The 24,809-nt window shown below is 60.2% G+C and overlaps 1 protein-coding gene across 1 annotated transcript in view; it reads right to left on the bottom strand.

Annotated features, from left to right (window-relative positions):
* LOC307175746 (zinc finger protein castor homolog 1) overlaps positions 1-24,809 on the bottom strand; it is a gene marked incomplete at its 3' end in the record, with an annotated part of 105,508 nt that overhangs the window by 11,482 nt on the left and 69,217 nt on the right. The window contains exons 4-5 of the mRNA XM_079901197.1: positions 4,751-5,227; positions 996-1,830 (exon numbers count right to left, since the gene is read on the bottom strand). Of these exons, the coding sequence (XP_079757323.1) occupies positions 996-1,830; positions 4,751-5,227 (1,312 nt within the window). The remainder of the gene's footprint in view (positions 1-995; positions 1,831-4,750; positions 5,228-24,809) is intronic.

Here is a 24,809-nt window from a genome sequence, read left to right on the forward strand (position 1 = left end):
GGGTGGTCGGAAAGGCCTCCCCGACGCCGAGGGCAGCTCCCTAGATCTACTCCCAGGTTTCTGGACCCGCCTCCAGGAGGGATGGCTGAGGGGAAGGGTCTCACTCAGCCCCCCACATTGATCCATCAGTTATTTTGCCATGGTCTAGGGCTTTGCGCTGGGTGTGCCCACCCCACCCCAGCCTCCTACCTTCTCTCGCTGCCTTCCCCATGGCGCAGGCTCTGAGCCTGGGAGCCCTGGCCACCAGCCTGGAACCCAGAAACCCCAGCCCAGAGTAGGGCTTTCCCAGCCAACCATAAGCCGGAAACTGGCCCTCACGGTGGCAGGCAGAGAAAGCCTGTCATGGGCACATGGGGGTTACAGTAGCCTGTGGCATGTGTGTTAGCAGATGAGCACGTGCACAGAAGTACAGGCAGACCCTGGAGATACTGCAGGTTCACTTCCAGACCACCGCCATAAAGTGAATATCGCAATAAAGCGAGTCACGCGAATTTTTTTTGGTTTCCCAGAGCATAGAAAAGTTACGTTTACACTACACTGTAGTCTGTTAAGTGTGTAATAGCATTATGTCTGAAAAAGCAATGCATATGCCTTAAATAAAAAACGCTTTATTGCTAAAAACTGCTGACCGTCATCCGACAGTGCAGGGTTGCCACAAACCTTCAATCTGTAAAAATACGCAATATCTTCGAAGCGCAATAAAACAAGGTGTGCCTGTACCCGCTGTGAGAGCGTGTGTGCGCACAGCAAGAGGTATAGTGTGCGGGTGCATGAACTGAGCCTGAGCGATTATGTAGGCAGAGGAGCGTGTGCGCGTGTGTGTGTGCGTGCACGCGTGTGCGGAAGCATGTGTGTGAGAATCTGGGTGCACGGTGGATGTGCATAAGGTGTGGGTGTGTGTGTCCATAAGTGTGAGCTTCGGAGGCAGGAAGTGGGCCTCCGGGCCACTCCAGTCCCGGGTGCAGGGCTGGCAGTGAGGGTGGTGCACGCCTTACTTGACAGTGGAGACGGTCCCCGTGGTGATGGAGTCTGTTTTGGAGAAGGTTGACTTCAGGTACTCGGGAGTGTTGAAAGGCAGGGAGGCAGGTGGCTCAGGGCCTGGCCCGGGGGCACTGGGAGCAGTGGGCACGCTGGCGAGGGGTGCAGGAGCCAGGCTGGGGGTGGGCGGAACCTTGGCGGGGCCCGGCTTCTGGATGGCCCGGACGTCGTACTTGGAGGGGCGCCCCACCTTGCCCGTCTTGAAGGCGATGGCCCCTCCCATGTCGGGGCTGCCCTCCCCGGGTTTGAAGAGGTGCAGGTACTTGACGTTCTCCAGGTCGTACTTAGACGGCTTCTTGTAGGCGCTCCCGTTCTGGGGCCGCAGGTTCTCACCCGTCTTCAGTTTCTGGATGAAGAAGTCGTACTTGGAGGCACGGGCCACCAGGCCCTGCATGGGGACACTGCTGTGTGAGGGCAGGGGCAGGATGGTGGCCTTGGTCTCCAGGTGCGCGGTGCTACTGGGCAGCCGCAGGCCAGGCAGGGAGCCCAGGGCCTCCTTGCTGGCCCGCCCCTCGGCTGTGGTACCGTGGGCCGGCCAGGACAGCTGCTCGCCGGCCTTGAGCTTGCGGATGTACTCCTCATACTTGGAGAACCGCACCCGCTTGCTGAGGGCGTCCTCGGAGGCGGGCAGCGCGGAGGAGGTGGCCGCCTCTGGCGTGGAGCCCGCATGCAGCTTCTCGAAGCTGATCTTCCCGGCCAGCTCGTCCCTCGTGTTCTGGTCATCATAGCCAAACATGCCAAGGAACTCGGTCATGGTGGAGGCCGCGTAGTCCCGCAGCGAGGAGGCCTCTCCTATGGCAGGGAGGAGAGGGGCCGTCACCTCTGGGAGGGAGCAGGGTAGCCCAGGGACAGGACCCGCCCCCCTCCCCACCGCCGCCCTGCCCACAGAGGGAGGGGGCCGGCCTGGGGAAGGGTGGAGCGGGACATGATCTATGGACATTTGGCTCACTTGTTAGGTTTTACGACTCTTAAATTAATTTGTTTAAAAAAAAAGTAATTAATACTGGGGTAAAATAAAACGAGTTCATCAATGCCAGGAAAATCAATTTCCTAAATGTTCTGGCCGATGGCTTTTCAGTACATTAAACAAAGTTTCATAAATGTCTCCGCTCTCCTGCCTTGGCCTAATATGAAGGAGAAGTCATTTTACTGGAAGTAAGGCCAGATCCCAACCTGCCTCCCAGGGTGGGGGTGGGAATGGGGGCTGGGGACAGGTAGGGCTGTGAGCCAGGGGCTGGGCAGTCAGGAGGGACCCCAGGGGCTGACGGAGCCACTGGGGATGGGGTCGGGGTAGGCCTGGCTGAGCCTGCCTGGAGGACCCTCCCTGGCCCCCACAAATGGACACACAGGCCCCTTATCCCTGGGAGGATGAGAGGCTCGCCCCAAGCCTCCTCAGGACCTGTCCTCTTGGTCCTTCCCGGCCCCCCAGGCTGCTGATGGCCCCAGACAACAGGGCCGACGGGCAGAGAGCCTGCGGATGTGTTCACTCAGACTCCCTCAGGGCCCGCCCACCCCAGCCAAGACTTATGACGTAGAGAGTCCTTCAAACCTCCCTGCCACCTTCTGGTCACCTGTGCTCACGCACGAGGGTGGGCCACCGAGGAGAGTCAAGGCCGTAGAGGCAGTGGCTGAGTCTGGCCCATCTATCGCCCCACTGTGCCCACAGTGGGGCACACGGAGAATCCCCCGAAGCAACCTCCCCACAGGGACATGCACGCACGCGTGCACACTCAAGCTCGCAGCCCTAGCGACCTTCCCCGCCCACACACACACACGTGCACACAAACCACTCCGAACTCCACAGTCAGCTCCCCAAGAGGAGTCTCGGGATGGCAGGGGCAAGACGGCCCTGTTCTGCCTGGCGCTGTTCACTGGAGATGAACTCCTTCCTCCACAATAGGCCTGCGACTCCCCAGCACACGCATTCCTGCACAGAACACTCGCTGAACACCGACTATGTGCTACCCCCGGAATCAGAAGTGGGTGCACACAGGGGGGTGGGACTCACCTGGGCCCCAGGGCACATGCGTGTTCTCGCCACTCATGTCTGAGCCTGCACACCCAGGCACACAGAGCGGCAGGACCCCAGGCTGGGGAAGGCGTGGCCGAAGCAGGGGTGGGAGGACCAGGACCCAGCAGGGCAGCCGAGGAGGGCTTTCCTCCCAACCACACCTGGAAGTGCTCTGAGAGCGGGGCTGGGCTCTGGCACAAGAGAGAAGCTAGCAGCATGTAGAAAGAGCCTCTGAGCTCCTGGGAGGACAGGCAGGAGGGTAGTCCTGCGGGGACCGGGACGCGCCAGGTGCGGAGACAGGACAGTCATGGGCAGCACCTGGCACACAAGGTGGGCAGAGCGACTCAAGGAACCGACGGACAGCTGTTCCTCTGGGCGGGGTGGCCGGTGGGCTGCTGTCCTGACCTCAAGCTACTTGGGGCTGGGGACCCAGTCTGGGAGGAGTGGGCCCTGGCTGCTAGATTCAGTGGCTCAGGGACCGGGGAAAGGGGCTAAAAATAGCTGGAGGCAGCTGAGCCCTCACTATATATGGCAGAGAAACAGAAGGCTCTGAAGGGCAGGCGGCTTAGAGCAGGGAGGGGGCCAGGCAGGGGTCCCAGGGGCAGCCCAGAGGCCTGCATTCCCAAGCCCATGGTGGGCAGCCTGGGCTCCGGCTGCCTGGCTCCAGTGCCCGGGCTGAGCAGGCCGCCCTGGGTGTCACCCTGCAGTCCCACTGGGCCTCAAACCCGAGGGGCGAGGCCTGCAGCCACGAGGCCACTGGCAGGTCTAGCCCTGCCTCCTGCCATCCTAGCTCTCTGCTCCCCCGGGAGGTGCTGGGGCGCTGAAGGGACAGTGGCCCTTGTCCCTGTCCCTCCCCTCTCCTCAGGCCCAGCGCAATCACCTTGCGTCTGGGAACGGCAAGGGCTTTTCCTATCAGAGGAAACTGAAGGTCACACTTTTCCTCATTGATCTTGCAATGTTTGTTAATTACTCTGTCACTGATGTGGCGAAGGATAATTAAACAGCTCTGTTTATATCTTATATGCATAATTATGTGGCTGCGCAGGGCTCCCCGCGTGGGGAGGAGATGCGCCCCTCGCTTCAGGGGAAGGGGATCGGGAAGCGGGCAGGGAAGGCTCGGGACACCAGGCACAGCCTGGGAATGAGGCTGGGGAGCTGAAAAAAGACCCCAGGCCCAGAGTTCCCGTCCTAGCAGAGACACCCTCCCTCCCCAGAGCAGAAGGAGCTCCTCATCTAAGGCCAAGCAGACACCAGAAAGGCCAGCTCTTAGCCATCTCGTGGGAGAGACGCCAGCCAGGGGACTGCGTCTGGGGCAGGTGGGTGTAACGGGATGTGCCGGCTGGGTGTCGCTCCCCACATGCACGTCCAGGTACTGCGCCCCCCAAGAGGCTCCTCCCTATGCAGGTGCGTGTGGACAGTCGTCTACCCACACGCCGTCCGTCCATCCATCCCTCCATCCATCCGTCAACCTGTCCACCAGTCCATCCGTCCATCCACTGCTTCCTGAAGACCCACTGTGTGTTCGGCAGCCCACCCCAGCCCGGCTCACACGTCTGGGAAGCTGCCTTCTCAGGCCCTTCCCTCCTCACCCCTGCTGCCCCTGAGGGAAGAGGGCACGCTCTGTGGACACACACGCCACTCCTTCCCCGCCGGGCCGCCCTCCTCGTGGGGTTATGTCCCGTCCGGGGCTTAGACACCCACCTGAAGCCTGCTTGGCACTGGGGCCACTATCATCCTTGGAGGCTGCCCCGTCCGAGTCCTTCTCCTCCACGACGCCGCCATCCTTGGGGGGCTCCTCGCCGTGGTCTTCCTCGTCGCTGCAGCCCTGGGGCTGCACCATGTAGACGCCCTCGGGTGGCAGCTCCAGACCCTCCCGGGCAGTCCGCCCCAGCACGGGAGTGGGTGCCGGCTCCTCGCTGTATTCCCCGTTCACCCACTTCTCGATCACCGCCCGCCTCTTGTCCTCTTCGCTGCGGGGGGCCCGGGCCACCCCCGCCTCAGGGCCACTGCGCACTTTGTCCCGGGGCCGCAGTGGGCTGTCCTCGGCCTCCGCTCCCTTCTCCACCACCACCTGGCGGCTCAGCTTGGCGCAGATGGCGTTGAGCTTCAGGCCGCCTTTGCGTTTGGCCGCCATCGCGGGCTTGCCTGCAGGTGGGTCGGGGCACCGGGTGCCTTCAGCTGCAGGGATGGAGGAGAAGGGTCAGAGGCGTGTGTGCCAGGCCTGGTCACCCACCTCGACAGCCGGGGCGGATGCCCTGCCCCCGCATCCCCCAAGCCAGAGGTCTCTCTCTCCCCAGTGACAGTTCCACCGCCCCGTCCCAAGGCCAGGGTGTGTTTGTCCCCTCACTAGACCGTGAGCTCTATCCTCAGAGCCTGGCGCATACTAGGGGGTTCAGGAATATTCTGTAAACGAGCAAACGAATGAATGAACGAATGACTCTTTAAACGCAAGGGGCAGTCTTCTTCCCAGCACCTGGCTTCTGGAAGCATTTCCTCCCCTTGTTTGGCCCCAGGAGGCAGGACAGACATGCAACAGGACCTGGCTCCGCCTTCTCCGCCTCGGCCAGCTCCTGCTGCCCTGGAAGGCCTGGCTGGTCCCACGAGGCCCACTTTCCAGCCCTGAGAAGCTGGGACAGGTTGGGATTCCTCAGAACCCCAGCAGGAAGCCCAGAGGCTGCAGTTACGGGGCCTAATCCCTCAACACGACAGCCCAACGCAACTGGCCGGGAACTGTTAACTAGGCTGCCCCAGCGCTAGCCACCTCCCTCACGGCTGCTGAGCGGGGGCGCCCAGGGTCCTGGGGGGTAAATGGCAAGACCGCTAACCATACAGCCTGGGACCCGCCACAAAGGCCAACAGAAGTGGACACACCTCCACCTGTTTATTTGTATATCCTGTCTGTCCACCCATCCACGCAGTGAGCTCCTACTGTGCGCCAGACCCCGAGGGGGTACCAGGGGCGGGCGGCAGCCATGGCAGACAGTCATGGCTTACACCCCCTCTGTGCACAGGGAGCCCCACTGAATGCTCCCAAGGCAGGGCTCCTCCGTGCGGCCCTCAATAGAGGGTGGGCATGGCCGAGTCTCCACACAGGTCAGAAGGCTGAGCAAGGGGACTCTGCTCCCAGATCCATGGTCAGAAGGGGCTTCACTATAAAGGATCGAGACCCTAAAAACCCACACGCCTGGAACGCACTGAGAGGCTTACTCAGACGGGGACGGCCACGCCTGTGCCAGGACCTCATCTACAAGCAGACTTGGCTTGTACACACAGATGGCTGCCCCCCGATACGGACGATGCCCAGCTGCCCCAGACCCTTGACTCGAAGCCAGCTGCCCAGGGATCCCAGCCCAGCCCAGCCCAGCTCCCCCAGTCCTGCAGCCCTGGCTCTGCCGGGCCCCACCCTCACCCCTAGCTGGATGCCCACTCTACCCACGTTTGTCCGCATCTCCAAGTCTGTGCTGCCCACACCCAAAACGCCAAGCATCATCATGGGTTCCTTCTCACAGCTCAGCGATGGGGCCCCTCATCGTGCCATCCCACCCGGCCTCAGGGCCAGCCGCCAGGTTCCGTGACACCGAGTTTCCGCCAGCAGGCCTATGGGGAGCTGGCCTCACCTGGCCCCCTTTGTCCCCGGCCCTGGTGGAGAAGGGAAGGGTGGGAGTGGGGAGCCTGCTCTATTTTTACCGGGAGGTAAGTAGCCAAGTGTGTATGGCAGACGGCAAATGAATCTATAAATATTTATCCCAAGGAAGAGGGAAGCAGAAGCTCCCAGGGCTGCACTTGCTGCTGGTGACACCCCCTCCCTGGGCCCCCACCCATCCTGGAGCCTCCTGGCACTTGGGCCCACCCAGCCCCGCCCACCCGCTCCTGATCTCGGCTGTGTGCCTGCCTCAGTCCCTCACGGGCCCCCGCCAGCTGCGATGCAGCTGTGCACCCAGGGCCCACCCCCCGCCCGCAGGCCCCTTTGCTCCGCCCATGCCCCCTACACCTGCCCTCCAGCTGCTGCTCTGCCCCAGCCCACCTGCCTTCCAGATGTTGCCCTCCCTCTGACTCTACTGCTGGTCCCAGGGGTGGCGGTGGAGAAGGGGTGTGGGCCTGGGGTGCAGGGCAGGAGGCAGAAGCAGGCCTTACTCCAAAGTGCAGATGCGTGTGAGTCTGGGGCTGCGAGCTGGGGTGTGTGTGTAAGAGCTGAGGTCCAAGGTGCCTGCCCGCCCGTCTTCCGGCCCACCCTTGGGGCCGTCTCCCCTCCCCCTCCATCAGGGCCCTGGGACCTGCAGACTACCCCCCTCGTGGTCTGACCCCAGGCTCCCGTCCATGTAAACATTCCCTTGACTTTCTTCCCTAAAATATAAACGCCGTGGCCAGGCCTCAATGGGAGGAAGCCATCCGTCCCCGGCCCTGTCACTGCCCCTTTCATCTCCTTCCCGCCACCAGCCTGCCCGCTGCTCTATTTACACTGGACACTTCCTCTGGGAACAATACTGCCCAGGAGGCAGGCTTGGGCCGGAGGGTGGGAAGGCGCGGGGGCTGCCGTACTGCTCACCCAGGGCCGGGCTCCAGAGAGGAGGCGAGGGGCGGGGCGGCTGCAGGGATCCCAGCCAGGCCTGGGGAGAGGAGTGGGTCAGTATCGGCACGCAGGCAGCCAGCCCAGGGCTCCCCCAGCCTCCTGCCTTGGGCCCCAGTGATGCCGGGTGGGCCAGGGCGAGCCCTGGGAGGTGGCACAGCACCACGGTATGGCCTGGCTTTTGGGGTCAGACAGTCGTGAGTTCACGGCCTGGCTCCGGCCCCTCGCTAGCCCTGGGCCCTGGTCGAGCTTTCTCCCCGTGAAAAGGGCTGCAGGACTGTAAGATGAGAGAGGGTGCTTGTCTGTGCCAAGCACAGGGCCTGACAGTCAAGGACCTGGGGAAAGGCAGCTGAGCCCTGGGAGGGGACAAACAGGCAAGTGCGGTGCCACATCTGGGCACGAGACCCCTAGACCAGGAAACCACACCTGGCCCAGAAGAGGCGGAGGGGACAGGAGAGGCTGGAGGGCTGGGCCGCGGGCAGGCTGCCTACTCAGCAACAAGTGGCCCCTCGCCGGCTCCCACAGTCTGAGCCTCCCCTCCCAGGGCTCCAAACGCAACAAGCCCCCAGCAGGCAGGCAGCTCTGTCTCCAAGCTGAGTGGGTCCTGCTCAGGGTGGAGAAAGGGAGGGGCGACAACTGGACTGTCCCTGCACCTGTTGGACGCTAGCTCACGACCTCTCACTATGATCCCGTGAGGCAGGTACTGTCGTCGTCCCATTTGACAGAGGAGGAGACTGATCCTGGAGCCGTGAAGACACTCCAGAGCCCGAGCTCATGAAGGTCAGGGCACAGCAAGGTGCGGGGCCGCCACCATGTCCCCACAAAGGCTCCAGGAAGTCCCAGGCCTCCCTGCCCACCTCCTCCTCACCCTCACTCCCGGTTCCCATAACACGTAGCCCCCTAAAGTGTTAACTGTGATGGGTAAAATGGTGCAGCAGATTGCTACAATAAATAATTTACTGATATTTATAAATATGTAAATGAGCCAGCTTCAGAAATCGAATGAAGGGAGGGCCTCGGGAGAAGGGCCGCTATGGCAGGAATCTCATCACTCCCTCCAAAGGCTGGGGAAGGCCAGGGCTCCTGCCAGTTCCGAGGGGGGGGGCGCTCCTCTAGTGCACCTGGGCCCCTCATCCCTGATCCCTGGGGACTACGGGGGTGGCTGGAACGGCCACTTCCTCGCCTGGTCAGGGCCAGGTCCTCCCCTGCCCTGGGCAGCCCAGGCTCAAGGGGACCAGAGGCTCCAGTGCCCACTGCCCATGGCTGGGTACCTCAGAGTCACTTGTCCTGCCTTGGGGGTGGGGGTTAGTCCCCAGGGGCTGGGCAGGCCTGGCAGCCCCTCCCCACCAGTGAGTAATGTGTTTTGGGGCCGGGCGGACTGTCAGCTACCAGGCTCCGGGTGCTTTATGGGCTCTGCCTGGTGGCTCTGAACTCCCTGGTAGGAAATAAAGTTCTCCCTGCGTGTCCCTTCTAAACATTTCACTCAGTGGAAACGGTGTTTAAGAAAAATGAGGACATATTTCTTCCTAAGGATGCAGTGTCCCCTTTGGGCAGCCTAATACCCGCTGTATATCAAGAAGTGGTGAGGCAGGGGCCAGGCACCCGTCCCCTCGGGTTGGGGTGGTCTGGGCCCTCCTGCCTGCTGCCAGGCGGCTCGGGGGCCGTGGGCACCGCTGGGTCACTCTGGTGGCCGCCCTGGCCCACACTGCCTAGAGCAACATGGCAGCTGGCACCCTCTGAGCCAGCTATTTAAAGTTGCCCAGTGCTGGGCAACTCAGAGCATCGCCTCAGTGGTCCCCCAGCATCCCCGTACGGCCGCTGTCCTATCCCTGTTTCCGGGTGAGAAAGCGGAGCTCACAGAGGTTGTCAACAGTCACGGTCACCCAGAGAGTGTGCCAGAGCCGGACTCCCGCTGGGCTCCGATGTCTCACCATCTGAGACCCCACACATACCTCCCACAGCCTCCCAGCGAGGGTGGCAGCAATGTTGGAGCTTCCCTGCAGCCCCTAAGAACTTGAACCTGACAGGCCACAAGCCCCAGTGCTGGGGTGCTGCGCCTATGTTCAGGCTCTGGGCTGAATTCTGAGGATATGAAACGAGCAGGCGGACTGTCCCGGCTCCTGCCATGACGGACTGTTCAGTTTAGACGAGGGGGCAGACGTTCAAGTCATTACAAGCGTGATCACTGTGGGGAAAAGCCTCGGTGCCACGGGAGCAGCGAGTCTGGGAAGCAAGGAAGGGTTCCTAGAGACATCTGCTCCGGCCCTGCTCCCCACGAGCTCCCTCAGGGCCCCCCTCCCCCTCCACACAGCCCATCTCCATCTTAACAGCTCCCACCCCATCTCCCCAGCCAGGACCTGTCCCCGAGGAGAAGGGTGTCCTTCCCTCTTGGGCCCGATCCCATGCCTGGTTTTTGCAGGTGGGAGGAGTGGCCACTGCCCCTCAGGGCTCTCAGCTGGGTCCCCTGGTCCCCAACAGCTCCAAGTCAGGAAGCGGGGGGCCCAGCCGCTGGGGGCCCTCCTCGCCCCACTTTGTTTATTTATTTATTATGATTTTTTAGTCCAGTTAAAAGGTTTACTATCCAGACGCGTCTAAGTGGCCTCACTTAGCGTAAGTAACTCTATAAATCAGAGGAACTGTTAGCATCCACCGCACAGGCTGGCCATCAATCTCCCCCAGGTCACAGCCAAACAGGAAGGGGAGAAAAGAAGAGTTACCGCCCCGGGGAGATTTAAAACACACACACACGCACACGCACACACAGACCGTGCGCACGCACACACGCTCGGGCGTCTCTGTATTTGTACGATCATATTATACTCACACGTGCACACGAAGAGCGGCCCGGAAACCGGCTGTGCTGTGTGTGTCATGATAACAACGCACAAATCTGGCTCCTGCAGCCTGAAGGGGACACAGCCTGAGGGAGGGGTGAACCCCCGGGGCCGGGCTCTCCGTGCCTGAGCAGCCCTGCCCAGGCAAGCAGCTCTGGAGGGCGGCGAGGGGGCTCTGCAGGGTCCCCTCCCCTTCTGTGGCCCCTGCCTCTGCCAAACCCCAAGGGACCAGGCTTTCCCCTTCTGTGCGCCGGGGGCAGGGAGGTGGAGCCCAAGGACGGGGCAGGGAGGCTGTCAGCTGCAGGCCGCTGACAGGTCCTCGCCCGCCGTGCCCAAGGCTGGGCGCACCCCAGACACACAGCACAGGACTCCAGTGGGGCAGCGCCGTCCAGAGGAGCACCCGGCTGTGTGCAGAGCCCTGGAGGTGCCCAGGCAAGGCGACCTTTCCGCAGCGGCCTCAGGAATGCCTCACCTTCTCTTCGAGTGGGTATGGCTGGAGACACAGAGCTTGGACACAGGCTCTCACCCCGTCCCCAGAGAGGCCCTGGTCCTAGAAGGCCCCACTAGGAACTGGGGTGGAGAGGCCACTCCTGGGTGCCCCTCGGCCTCTCCTGGCATCCCCCTGGGGGTCCCCAAGGCCAGGCCAGGCAGCCCGAGGGTGGCAGACCTGCCCAGGCCCACCTCCTCTCCTGCCTCGCCCCGAGGCCTCCCCGGCTCACCCGCCCGCCTGCCCACTGCATCTCCCCATGAACTCTATTTCTCTTTCCTCTCTGAAAACAACTGAGCTGTAAATACTGTTTAACCTTCTCCCCCCCCTCCCCCCCACCCCCTCCCCTCCGCACTATAAAAACACAAATATGCCATAACTCAGCCGGCCGGCCGCCCAGCCTCCAACATGCCCTGCGCCCGGGCCTCTCAGGAAGGTCATTACAAACGACTTTCCGATTCACTGCTCCTGAAATAATTTTGTGTATTAAAACCTGAATCTGCACTTTCTGGGGCCGAAAGCCTCGCTTAATTATGGCGGGTGTCCTTGGGACGGACAGTGATCCTTCACTCGCCAGCCGCGCTCCAGCCCTCCGCCCGCCAGCCCGCCCCCCTCCCTGGGCCCAATCTGTTTTCAAAGTGTGTCTGTCCTTTATTAAATTGTTTTCTTTTCCACATTATCAGTTGCCATGGAGACCTCATCTCTCGGATTATTTGAATTTCATTATATCTATTGATTTGGGAGCATTTCATCTTTTTTATTGTTTTTCTGTCAATTTTCAAAACGAATAACCATCTAATTTGCGTCAGTGCTGATTATGTTTGTCCCTCAATAGAGGTCGGCAGCTGCGCTGGGGAAACAAATCAATGAAAAACCATCATAAAACTCCCCACTCCAGTCTCCAGGATGTGTGGGTGACATTCCACGCCTGCGAGAGACACACTCATCAGCTCCAAGTTCGGCTACGGTGGCGGCAGCTCCGCTCCACGTCCGCCTCCTCTGGCCTTAATATTTAATTCCGCGATTTGGGCCATTATTAGTGGTGCTTTTATTAGTGCGTGTGCATGTGAGTGTTCGGTGGTGGGCTGGCTGTTTCACTAATTTGTGGGTGAGGCAGGGAAACCCCGGAGGAGGGCAGGGCGGACGGTGTTGGGGGTGTAGTGGGAAGCGGAGGAAAGAGGGGACACCCTGGGGAGCGGATGGGGCGCGGGACCGAGAGGTCCGCAATGAGGGGCTGGAAAAGGGGGGACACAGCAGGGAGACCGAGCGAAGGGGAGGAAAAGAGGGAATTCAGATTGCTCACTTTGTTGGTTTTTTTTTAAATAATTTATGCAATTTTAAGCATTTATGTATAAATTTTTTAATAAGCCACCCTGGAGCAGGATGGCCATTAACATCCCAACGTCCTTCTGTCCAATGGGCTGGCGGAGAGGATCAATTTCTGAGAGTACTTTCCCTTTTTTATGACATGATAAAATGCTTTTAAAGCAACTTACACAAATACGGAAAATTTTTTTTCTTTTTTCCCCCGTCCCCTCTCCCATCCCCTAACAGCCTTCTTATCCACCAGGGAGGGGGGTGTGCGCGCACGCACACTTGTGCTCGCGCTCTCTCTCTTTCGGGGGAGGGGGCTGGAGGGGAGGCTGGCCGGCAGACAGCCCCAGTTCTAACTGGAACTGGCCGCCTGTCCTTCTAACAAGGGCATAAACTTTCATTACCCATGCACGCAGTCAAAGACAATTTAGGGAAACGCGCTGCTCGGAAAAGGAAAACCTCAGCGATTCGTGGCCCACGCTGCCGCTGCCATCTGGGGGGCTGCTGCCGTCTCCAGCGTGAGGGAGCGGGACCCTGAACCTCTGGCCCTGCCCGGAAGGAGGCGCGGAGGGGCCCTCGTGGGATGCAGCCAAAGAAGGAGAGGAGGGACCAGACGGAGCCCTGGGAGCACCCGGCCTTGGGCAGGGGCCAGGCCCCCTGGGTCGTGCTCTCCCCCGACACCCCTTCGCTAACCCCAGACAGGCGTGGGCCCTTGAGGGCAAGCACAGGACTCATCATTTCTGCCACCCAGTGCTGTCGCGGAGCAGAAGCTCAGCTCTGTGGATGGATGGTCAGACAGAGGGACCAAATGAAGATGAAGTAGGAAACTGGGCCCAGATGGCCTGGGGTCCGTGCAGGAGACCCACGGGTGCTGGGGAAAGGCTCCCTCTCCAGGGGTCACCTGCCTTGCAAGTGGGTCTGGGGCAGGAGTACCTCTGGGTGTAAAGGATCGGGGGCACCAGAGCGAGAGGGGGTGGCCTGGCCACCATCACCCCAACCCTGGACTCGAGCCCCTACCGCCCTGAGACGGAGCCAAGCCCTTGTGAGGAAGAGGGTCCGTGCCCAGACTTGGGGACAATCCTTATTTCCATGTCCCCTTCACCTCGTACACCCTCCTCCTGAGAGGGCTGGGGGGTAGGTGGAGGGGCCTGAGGGGTGAGCCCTGTCCCAGGGCTGAGGGGGATGGTCCTGGTTCCCAGGTGGGCCCTTCCCTGCCACTGCGGGACAGCGCCCGGCCCGCTGAGGCCACGCCTGGGCGGCTGGACTTTGGCAGCTTCCAAATAAGACAAACTGACATTAGGAACTTGGCCGCCCTCTAAAAAAACCTCCCACTTTAAGCCAGTCACATCCCTGCCCCGGACATCGGTGTGCTCACCTGAGATGCGGGGCTGTTGAAAGGAGGACACGGGGTGACATGTCTGGCCCAGAGCCGTGCAGCATGGTGCCTGCCACCATACTGGATGGGGACTGTGGACAGGGTCCCCGCCTCGGTAGCAGGAAGCGCTGGTCCAGCCCTGCACGGCCCTGCCTTCGTCCGGGGATCTGGGGACCCTCAGCATCCTCCTGCTTCCCCACCTGCCACAAAGCCCTACTTTCTCCTTGGGCCCTCCCACCCTGGAGCCCCCGAGCCTCTCTCACCCTGGAGCCACCCTGGAGCCTCTCCCCGAGCCTGAATGTGGGCAGCCCAGGTGTCCTAGACGCTCAGCGGCAGCAGCACGGGAGCACCCAGGTAAGGCCAGGCCACCCCCAGCCCTCGTGGGACGCAAGCGGAACAGAGCTGCGCCCACCCTCCTCCTCTTTAGTGCGCAGCCCCCCCCCCACAGCTGTCATTAAAATAACAAGTTTCTGTTACAATCTAAACATTCCCACATCGCATAAAGGGTTATATTACACCCGAGTCACTCCCGGCCCGTGTTTGCACAGAAAAGCTCACGGCAGGTCCCCCCTCCTGACGAAGTGACTTATTAAAGTTTAAACAGTAATTAACAGAACAATAAAAATAAAGGGATGTTTGGGGAGTCATAGCGCACACAGGGTTTTTGGCAGTGCCAGCAGTTTTTCAGTGCCCTGCGCTGGCAGCAAAATGCGACTGAGAAGCCAGGGGGCACGGAGGATCGGGCCAGCGTTGGGTCGGGGAGACTCCAGGCCTAGAGGGTGAGAAACAGAGGGCAGACGGGAAGGAGGGGATGAGGTCCGGGAAGCCCTGCTGGAGTCTGTACGGGGCCACCAGCCCCACTGGGATCCGGGGTAGCAGGGTGGGCACGGTGGAAGCAGGAGAGGAGGTCTGACACTGGCAGGAAGCCCGCCGAGCCAGGTTGCGGAGGCTCTGCGATGCCAGTGTCTAGCTTGGCCCCAGGCACTTTCTGGGAGCCCAGTGCCCTGGTCACATCCAGCCAACTCCGGCATGGACCTGACTGGGGGAGGCATTGGGTACCCAGGCACCATGGGCATCACTAGACCCTGTGGTTAATGGTTCCTGGGCCTGGACGCCAGCCACTCCGGGCTTCTCTCCCAGTGGGGCAAGTACCTCTCCCTGCTCCCGTGGCCGGGGCAGTGCAGTGTACACCCTTGAGAACTCTCCTCAAGCCACTGGCCCCTACTAATAAGCGTGAGTTGGGACTCAGGGGACAAGACTGCCCCTCTATCCTCTGGGAGGGGGAGAGCAGATGGCCCAACCAATGCTGGCCCACATCTGAAGGGGGGAAGCACCCGGCTCACTAGGTCAAGGTGGGTCCCACTGGTGGAGTCCTCCTTTGCAAAGGTCCACAGGGAGCCGAGCCCGGGGGGCTGGCCTAAGGCCAGGATGCCCTGCAACTAGCAGGCCAGGCCACTCATCCTTCGCCTCTCCTGTTCTCCCTGCACAAGTTCTTTTTTTTTCTTTCTTTTTTTTTTTTTTTGCGTTACGTGGGCCTCTCACTGTTGTGGCCTCTCCCGTTGCGGAGCCCAGGCTCCGGACGCGCAGGCTCAGCGGCCATGGCTCACGGGCCCAGCCGCTCCGCGGCATGTGGGATCCTCCCAGACCGGGGCACGAACCCGTGTCCCCTGCATCGGCAGGCGGACTCTCAACCACTGCGCCACCAGGGAAGCCCCCTGCACAAGTTCTACCCAGAGGCTCAGACACCTGGACTGGGTGTGGGGGGGTGGGGAGGGGTGGGGGGAGGCAGGGAGGAGCCTCGGGGAAAGGAGGGGCTCCACCTGGACGAGGCCAGTGCGCTCAGTACATTTCCCTCAAAGCCTTGGGGGCTAGAGAAGAAGGGACAGCAGGAATGCTTAGTGGCAAAACAATGCACGTGTTTTATCTCACGCCAGCCAGGTGATGGGCACCAAGGTACCGCCGGGCTGGCCTTAGACTTATCAGCTCCCCAAGCTGCCCTCTCACTTCTTCCTTCTCCCAGACTCCCTGGGCCCCAGCTGTCAGGCTACGTTGGTGGGGTGCTCTCCCAGGGCCGTCCTCTGACCTTGCAACCCAGAAGCCATGGCCAGCCTTGCTGCCCTCGCCTGTCCTTCCTCTCCAAGGAGAGCCTCTGTAAAATCAGTGTTCTCTCCTCACCACAGAACATTAGTTCCCAAAAGTGTTTTTTTAGTATAGCATCCCCAACTCAGGTTCTCCCAAGTAGGGCAGAGCAAAGGGTGTGACACAGGGACACCGCGAGGACTATGCCGGTGCCCTCCACCTTCCTCTTGGCCTTCTCCCATCTCTCTCAGTGCCAACCTGCCCGGGCCTGCCTGGGGATCCTAGTTCTGCCGTAGCCTCCCTCTACCCTGGTGCCTGCCGTTGGCAGCCTGGCCCAGTGTCAAGTCCAGAAGCCAGCCCCTGGCCCAGGCAAGCAGCCCCACCAGATCCCTGGCACAGGTCCCCCTGCTCTTTCCTCCACATCACAGCTGCAGGGGCTGACGTGAGCAGCTGCAAGCCACGCGTGGAGGTGAGACGCTGGGCTGAGGCCAGAGGCTCTCTCTAACCTTGTGTCTCCTAGGATTTGGTTCCTGGGCAGCTGGTGGGCACAGAGGGCAGGAACTCGCTTTGGCTGGGCCTCCATGGTGCCCGCCCATGCCACTGCCTCTCAGCAAGGCCCCTGCAGGCACAGCCGGCCAGGGGAGCACAAGGCCCCAAGGGCCTGGGATCTGGGCACAAACTTTGCTTCAAAGACGTAGAGAAGAGCCAGCAGCTTTCCTTCCCCTCTTTTCCAGGCAGAGGTCTTTGGGGCTCCACCCCCTGCCCCAAGATAAGGGACCCTTGGTGAGGGGAGGGTAGAGGGTCAGGCAGAGAGAGCTCAGGAAGGGGGCAGGCGACGCTTCCCAGGCACCAGCTGCTCTGCTCGGGAGCCAGGCTGCGAAGGAGAACGACAGGAGCTGCAACGCCCTCGCCAGAGGAGGCTGACTGAGCCACACGGCGCCCAAGGTTGGGGGGGTGGGCAGGGAAGGTGTGCTGGGGGTTGGGAGAAGGACTGGCGGAAGGCGGGGCCCCAAGGAGGGCAGGTGGGGACAGAGGCCTTCTAACTGGTATGCTCTAAGGTGGTCAAACTGGGAGCAGGTTGCTCATCCTAATCTGCTGTTTCCAGAACCCCCAACTTCTCCCCTACCCCCATGGCACGGCAAGGAGCTCTGGCTGGACAAGGAGCTCCTGCGGGTGGCAGCTGTCAGGGCGGTGGCTGTCCTAGATCCGTACAGAACTTTAGAACTGGAAGGGGTTTGAGGCCCGAGAGGTTGAGAGGCTTGTTGAAAGCCCAGGTCACTCACACGTCAGGACCAAGCAAATCCAGAGGCCCATTTCCTGACCTAGGCCCTGTCATGACCAGCAGATCAAATTGCTCCACGTCTGTGTCTTAAAAGGGAATTTTCTGTGACCTTGGAGGCCGCTCCAGGGCCCATCAGCCCCAAACACCCCATGGATTCCCTGCTGGCGAGGCCTCAAGCCCCACATTTGCCCACCTGGGCAAGGACCCCAAATGGTTCTGAACCAGCACCCCGAGGGTGCAGGGCCTGGGACTCAGGCTCCTCAACTCTCCCAGGGAAGCACAGGTGGCATCTGGCTCTATGACCTGGCTTACCCCCGGAAATGAGTAGGACACGTGCGGGGCTGACCATGTGGGAGGGAGAGCCTGGGCACATGGAAGGCGCTCCGGTGCTGGCGGGAGGGGCTTCCTCTTTCAGGGACTGAGACCCCCAGAGCTTGGGAGCTGTGCCCTGAAGGGAAGACAGGGCAAGCGCTATTCTGGGATTAGAGGAAGGGCCTGGGAGAGGCAGGCCCCGGGCAGGTAAGCACAGCCTCCAGGAGCCCCAGGAAAGAAGGCGGGGATGGCAGCAGGTGGCAGAGAGGTGCCATGGATGACACTGCTACCCCACCCTCCCTACAGCCCATCTCCACAATCCCCTTGCTGAGGCCAATGACGATGACATGAGGGGCCTAATTTAGGAGTATTTTTAAAACTGTGGCCCTGGTGGAGGGGTTTAGCAGTTGTCAGCCATCTGGAGTAAGGAATTACTGTCACCTCCCTGATCCTATAGTCCCTAAACCCAAAGCTGGCTACGGCTCAAGGGGGGAGGCAGCAGGTGGGTGGGGGACGGGGCCCATTCCAGGGCGGGGCTTCCCACAGGCCAGGAAGCACCTTCCCTCACCCTCAGAGGGGGCCTGAGCCCTGGCGAAGGGGGCCGGAGGGCCCCGTGTCCTCTGTGCTCACGCGGGCTCTCCCACCCGCTCACGCACGCTCACTCCCTGGGCCATGCCGGCTCGCGCAGGGGCCGTCAGGTAAATTAGATCTGAAAGCTGACAATTTCTGACCATATTTCCTTGATTATTTCAAACAAATGCACAGCAGCCGCTGTAAGGAGATTAAAGTGACATAAACGTCCCGAGTGGGAGGGGGGAGGGCAGAGGATTCAGGTCACCCCCATCCGTCCCCCGCCTGACAGACGCTATATCGCTATCCAATCCAATAAAAAATCCCCCCCTTTTGCTTTAATTAATTTTACAGCTAGCTTGCTTAATTACTTTCAATCAAAATCCTCCTGCCATCGCAAAATTAGAGATGGTTGAGCTCCATTAGCCTAAATTCTTCATTTCCATATAGAAAAGAGGCTGTCTGCATAGCCAGCCTGGGCCCCTGGCAGGACAGACGCCCATGTGCCCGCCCGCTGCCAGCCAGCCCACTCCTGGCTTCCGCTCCACGGCTATCTCTGGCCTGTGCATTTCCCCTCATTCTCCTCCATCCTTGCTCCTTGGGCTGAAAGAGGGTGAGGTCTAGAAGGGGTACACTCCCCCGCTGCCCCCAACTCTTCCCCTGATTCATGCAGGGACTGCAGAGCTGGGCTGGACTGCCAGAGTTGGGCTGCCCCTGGCAAAAGGAGGGACGATCCTGGGATCCTGCTACCCTGCTAAGGGGCCTCTGCTGCTCCCAACCCAGGGCAGACAGTTCTCCTGGGCTCTCTGCCTCATCCCTCCTCACGAGGCAGAGCTCCCAGCAGAGCAGGACCACTTCTAGCCTTGGACTTAGGCCCAGTAGGTAAAGACCCCTGGAACCAACATCATCCAGGGTCACCTCTCTGCTGTTTCCTGGCTAAGGCCCTGCTCACTATCAGAGCGACTCCAGGGCCAGCTGTCTCCATGGTGCTAACAGGCAACATGGCGGCCCCCACAGACTCCCGTGTTCTCCAGGGGGCCCCATGTGGGCCCCTGCTCATCCTCCCGTATCCCCGGTTCCCAGCCTGCAACAGCTGCTCTGCTCCTCCACCCCCAGCCTGGGTCGGGTGGGTGGCTGGCCTGGGCTCTGTCCACATCCTGTGCCTGCACCAGCTCCCTTCTCTCCCTCCGCCTCCTCCTCACAGCCCCCAACCTCAACTCCGGAAGCTCCACTTCAGGTTTTCCAGGCTACAGCCCTGAGTGTCACCACAGGGTCCAGCCCAACCTGGGCTCCAGCTGATTAAGGATCTGCAACAGGATGTAAGGATTACAGTAAAACCTGGCTCCGGATCTACAGGGGCAGAGGGCCAAGTCCGGGCTCTGGGACTCCCCTCGCCTCCCCTTTCGGCACGCCCCCTCCCTCTGAGATGCTGAGGGCCAAGAGAGCCTGGGCCTCTGGGCCCTTCGCGGGATCCTGGCTGGACGCTGGGAATTGGATGACAAGGGGTAGCATGTGGGACTCAGGCCAAGTCTGGCAGGAAGGCAGGACTGGGATGGGGTGAGGAAGGGGATTTATGGCTGAAACCTGCCCTAGACCCTCTATGGGGACAGGAAGCCAACCTGGTCCTCCCTCTCAGGGGACCCGCATGGAGGTGGGGTGTCCTGGGTCTGACTCTGGAAGCTCTCAGTGAGGCCCTTCCAGGCAGCAGGCTTTAGGGCTGCCCCATCGCTATGGCTGAAGGATTCTGGGCTTGGGTGAGGTAGCTGAACCTGGACCTGAACCTGGAGCCAGTCTTCCTGGACACCAGGGACCCACGGTCAGTCTGCAGGCTCCTCGCGGATCTTGCCCTAAGGGTTATTTAACCCAAGTCCTCCTCTTCCTGGGTCAGTTGAGTTTCTCAAATACATCCCAAGTACCTTATGGGCACTGTCCCCGCTGGCCCTAGGGATCCAGAGAGAACGGTTTCAGGTATCAGGGAGCTCAGATTCTGATGGGGAAGACACACCAGCTCCAAAGCATTCCCCACGCCACTGAGGGCACAGAGGGGAGGCCAACTGTGAGTTCCAGGAAGGCTTCCTGGTGTCCAGGCCCAGGCTCTGCCTGGGAGGCCAGCAGGTGCAGAAGGAAAGGGGGGCGGCTCCGCTGGGCTCCTGTTCCTCCAGCCACTCTTCCCTCCACGCAGGGCTGCATCCTCTCTCCTGCCCTCTCTTCCGTGAGTCCTCAGCAGAGTAGGCTAGGGAGCCCAGGAAAGGCAGGAGCAGCCCCAGACCTCGGGGGCACTTACACACTTCCTGGTCACTCTCCCTCCCCCTGGGGCAGAGCTGAGCTGACTTCTGGCTCTGCCCCTGATGCACCATGCCTGGCACAGACAGCCGAGTTGGTAGAAGGGTGGCTGGCAGAGCAAGTTCCGGGTCCGCTGCCCAGAGCTCGAAGGGGCACAGCCACAGTGGGGTGGTGAGGTTCCCCCCCATCTCCGGCCTGCCAGCCAGCACCTGTGGCGCGGGAGTACCCGCCTCTCGCCCCACTCACTCCTTCAACTCAGGAAACACTCCTTCGACTTGGGCCTGGCTACCCCTCCTCCTGTGCATCCCTCAGGGGTCCCGGTTGAAATTTTACTTCTTCTGGGAAGCCCTGCAAACTGCAGGGCCCCCTTCCTCTGCCCTCTCATCACACCCTGCTCCCTTAGATAGCACTTCTGTAATATAACTTGGTTAATGACCCCTCTATTTAGCTAAACGGCAAGATCTGCGGGAGGGGACCACTGTTTTAGCAGAGCGCCTGACCCAATAAATATTTACTGAACGGATACAGAAAACTAAGTGCTTCTCAAGTTCGTAAGGGGTAGAGCTGGGATTGGGGGTGTGGCCTGACTTCTCTACCAAGCCCTGTGGAGCTCCAGGGCCCTTCCTATCTGCGAGGGTAGGACTGGGTGGGACTGAGTCGGAAACCCCTTCTCTTGGGTCTTTGGCCCTCTTGAGCCTCAGGCTCACCTCCAAATGCCCTTCGCAGGGCTCTGCCTGGAGAACAAAAGAGGCCCCAGTTGTTCCCACATTTCTCTGGGAGAGGAACAACTGTTGCCGGCCAGGCCCTTGCTGAATAAATCCAGCAACTGTTTGTCGTACAGTGCAATTCTCTCCCGCTACTCCTTTCTCTGTCCCAAAAAAGGAGAAAAGGAAATTGAAAAAAAGATGGGGGAAAAATCCCATCCCAAGCCCCACGATCTCCCTTCCCCCCACTATCAAGTCCGTCTGAAAATGTTAACACACAGAGGGCACGGGGACAGCCACCTGCCATTGCAGACAACTGGGACAGCCGCAGCAGAGGGTGAGGCTGTGAGATCAGGACCCAAAAAAAGGAGGTGAGGGAGTGAAGGATGGGGGAGGGGGCACGGGGCAACAGGAAAGATCAAAGAAAACGGAGAGACTTGGAGGGCAGTGAATGCCCAGCCCAGCAGTCAGGGAAAGGGCCCTGAGGACGAGTGGAGGGAGAGGCCAGAGACCTGCAGAGACACCCAGAGCCAGAGGGCCCAGGCAGGCTCCAGGAGGCCAGGCTGGATGGGGAGGCAGGAGGTTTCTGTGGGAGCAGCAGGTACAGTGAGGGGAGGCGAGGGAGGGGAAGAGAAGTTGACTGGGTAAGAGGGAGAAAGGTCTATTAAAAACCTCTCAGTGCATAACACAAAATGTCAGGGTTTATAGCTTCATTCTTGGCATTGCCGGGACTGAGAACCCTGCACAGAAATGTCACTGCTTGTCATGTTTAATCACCTGCTGTTTGTTAACACCTTCCCTGCAAGGAGCCTGGTCTCAATCTGCCCCTGGGCCCCCAAGGGACCCGGAAACAGAAAACATCCCCATCTCCTTCTTGGTCCCGCCTCCGGGTCTCAAGGGAGGAGCTCCATTTGCCATCCATCTGAAGGTCTCCCAGGAGCCCCAAAGTGACCCTTCCTATCAGGCAGGCCAAGGAAAGGGACCCATATGGTCCTAGCAAGGGGCTAGGACCTCTGGCCCGGGATGGTATGTTTCAAGTGGCCAGAGCCAGGGTGCTCCCAGGCTGACTACCTTTCTCGTGCTCCTTCCACCTGCCTTTCTAGGGCTGCCTGTCCTTTCTGTCTAATCCACTCCTGTCCCCCCACCTCGGGTGGAAGAGAAGATAAATAAAGGAGGGCCCGCTCAGAATCCCTGCAGCCTGGAATTCACCGATCTGTCTGCTTGGACAGCAACTGTCACATAACATCTAACATTCAAAGCCACCGTCCTTCCCGTTACAACCCTGGATCACACCATCTGTGGTTCTGGCTTGGCTCTCTCTCGGAGCACGCTTTGCTAGGTTGTTTAGACTAGGAATTCTCAGTCCTACTGCCCCATAATTCCTCCCTCTGGGGTGGGAGGGTGGAATAGGCCACTCAAGCAGCACGTGTCTTCCCAAGAACACCTGGCTGTTCCCCACCCCTGAAAGCATGGTGTGGTTAACACCAGGCAAAGGGCGGGTCCTCTCTCAGATGACACCTACACAAACTCAACACAGCCCCCAGACGCAAACCCCATGCAGGGACAGCTAGCTGTCTGCAGAGCAGCAAGGTGATCCTGTACAGTTCCCGAGGTAGCCCTGTTACTTCTAGAAGCAGTGAGGGCCAGTGGTGAGCTGAGCTGCAAGGGTCTCCCGATCTTTCCTTCCAACAAAAGCCATGCTTACACAGAAACATATCTGACAAACATGCATCCCAGGAGAATGCCCGTCCATTCAGACTTTCTTCCTGAAGAACGCTGTGTCCAGTCCATTCATTCCCATTTCTACAGAAACAAGTCAGAATGTTTTTCAACTCCCCTTTGCTACTTCCCTGCAAACAGACGGGAGCACCCCTTTCTCAGGAGGTAGGCAATAATGAACGCCTTTAGAGGAGGCGCCCTCCAAAAAGTTCAAAATGCATTTGCATCAACAATTGCCTTTTACCTCGCAGGGAAGGCCCGGGGATGCGTCCACGTGTTACAGCTGGGATATAGGTGGAGCCCAGAGATGGGGATGTGGGCCAGGCAGCACAGTCAATAACCAGGGCTGAAAGTGGCCTCCACTCCACGCTGCCACTGGAACGGTCCTTGGGGAAGCCCTACTCTGGGTCTGTCTCCCTGCATTTGGGAACAAATCCCTAAGTGTCTCTGGGCCTCCTGTTTCCCCACTGGTGAAACGGGACAACTCCCTGTGTCTTTCTCCGAGGGAACTGATGAGAAGAAATGGATAATAGGTGTGGTGTGCCTGGAGTCTCCTGGAAGGAGGGCACTGGGGGAACTCACGGGGTTTCTGCCATCATGATTCTGCATGTCGCACCCCTTCCACTATGGGGGGAGGGGCTCAGTGTCAACAGGGTGGGGAGGAGTGGGGCCTCAGCTGCAAGGCCTCTCCTACGCCCAGCAGAGGTTTTCAGGCAGTGGCCTGTCGTGCCTGGGGAGGTGTGTGTGCACACCCGCTCGAGTCCACACGCACCTGGCTGAACGCAGCCCACGGAGCCGGAGCCGGGCGGTTTTCGGTGGTGCCAGTTGTTAAGTAACCCATCCTGGGCTGAGACTATCATAGTTCAGGTGCTCGGGCTCGCCAGGACCCTGAGGGAGGGGCTGCATCAATAAGCCCATCCTTCTGCCTCCAGGCTTGAGGGGGTTCACGGGCCATGGGTCTTTCCAGTCCTGGGCAAGCCAGGGCGGGCAGTCACTACATTGCTGACCACATGGAGTGACAGCTGGAAACTGCTCCCGCAGCCCCTCCTTCTTGGGTGTCAAGAGAAGCGCTCCACCTCCTGGGTGCACTGCCCACGTGGGGTGGGAGGTCAGACTGGAGCCCCTCCCACCTTGGGGATTTGAAAAGCTGGTCCCCGGCATTGAAGGGGACCCTGAGCATACATGGAACATGTCCTCTCAACTCAGCAGGCCAGGGCAGAGCCCCAGAGGAGCCAGGAAGCAGGGCGTGGCCTGAGGTCCAGGGGAGCCCCTGGGCCAGAACTGTTCTGTCCAAGCCACTTGGATTTATCAGATGAGCACGGCCTCCCGGCCAGGCCCGCTGGTATAATCCTTTCATTAATTTACTATTCGATGGGAAATTACTCCTTACCCAGGAATATAAGTTTTCATCTTATTTTAAGTTAGATTCTTAAAGCAATTACCCAGGCATCTGGTGATGACTTCACCGCCGCGGCTGGGCCCTGGAGAGGAGAAGGGCAGCCCTGAAGCTGCACAGACCCCTGGCTCCCGGCCCCGGAGGGGAGTTCAAGGAGAACTGGGAGCCCCTAAACAACTGTCCTGGGTCCTGGGAGGGAAGTGGGGGGCACACCGTCATCTCTGATATTTGCTGTCTGTGAAAACGCTCCTCTCTAGCACCACCTGCCCCGTGAACCTACTGGTGACAGTGGCTGAAAAGCCTCGGCAGCTGGTGCCGTGGGAGCATTTTCTATTTTTAATTGTTTGATCGGAATATTAACTCATTTAGGCCTGTTCCCAAGACACACTTCCCAGCCAGAGGGTTTCCCCCATTCCCCAGACCTTCTTCTCTCCCTGTCCAGTCAGAAATCAACTTTGAAATTAATAACTGGATACACAGACCTCTGCAAGTTTGCAAAGGATCAACACACCGGAGAGAAGAAGAAAGACGGTCCTCGCCGGTCACAGGGTGGCCCCGAGCCATCCTCTCGGCCACCAGGAGGGGGAGGTGGCTCAAGTGCCTAAACGCCCCGCTGCTCCTACCTGACCCCGCTTTTCCTGGCCAGCCTCTCCCTCTCCCCTCCGGTCAGCCCCACTGACCCAGTCTGCTCACTTGTCAACCTCAAGGGCAGGGACGCTCAGGAGGCTCCCAAGGCACGTGGCCCTGGGCTCAGAGGGGCCGGGCCAGAGGCTGACTTTCCTTTCAGCTTCCACTTCCAAGAGGGAGGGAGAGAGGGCAGCCTCTTCACGGAGCCACA

Source organism: Stenella coeruleoalba, assembly GCF_951394435.1.
Source record: "Stenella coeruleoalba genome assembly, chromosome: 1".
In the NCBI taxonomy this organism is placed as follows: Eukaryota; Metazoa; Chordata; class Mammalia; order Artiodactyla; family Delphinidae; genus Stenella; species Stenella coeruleoalba.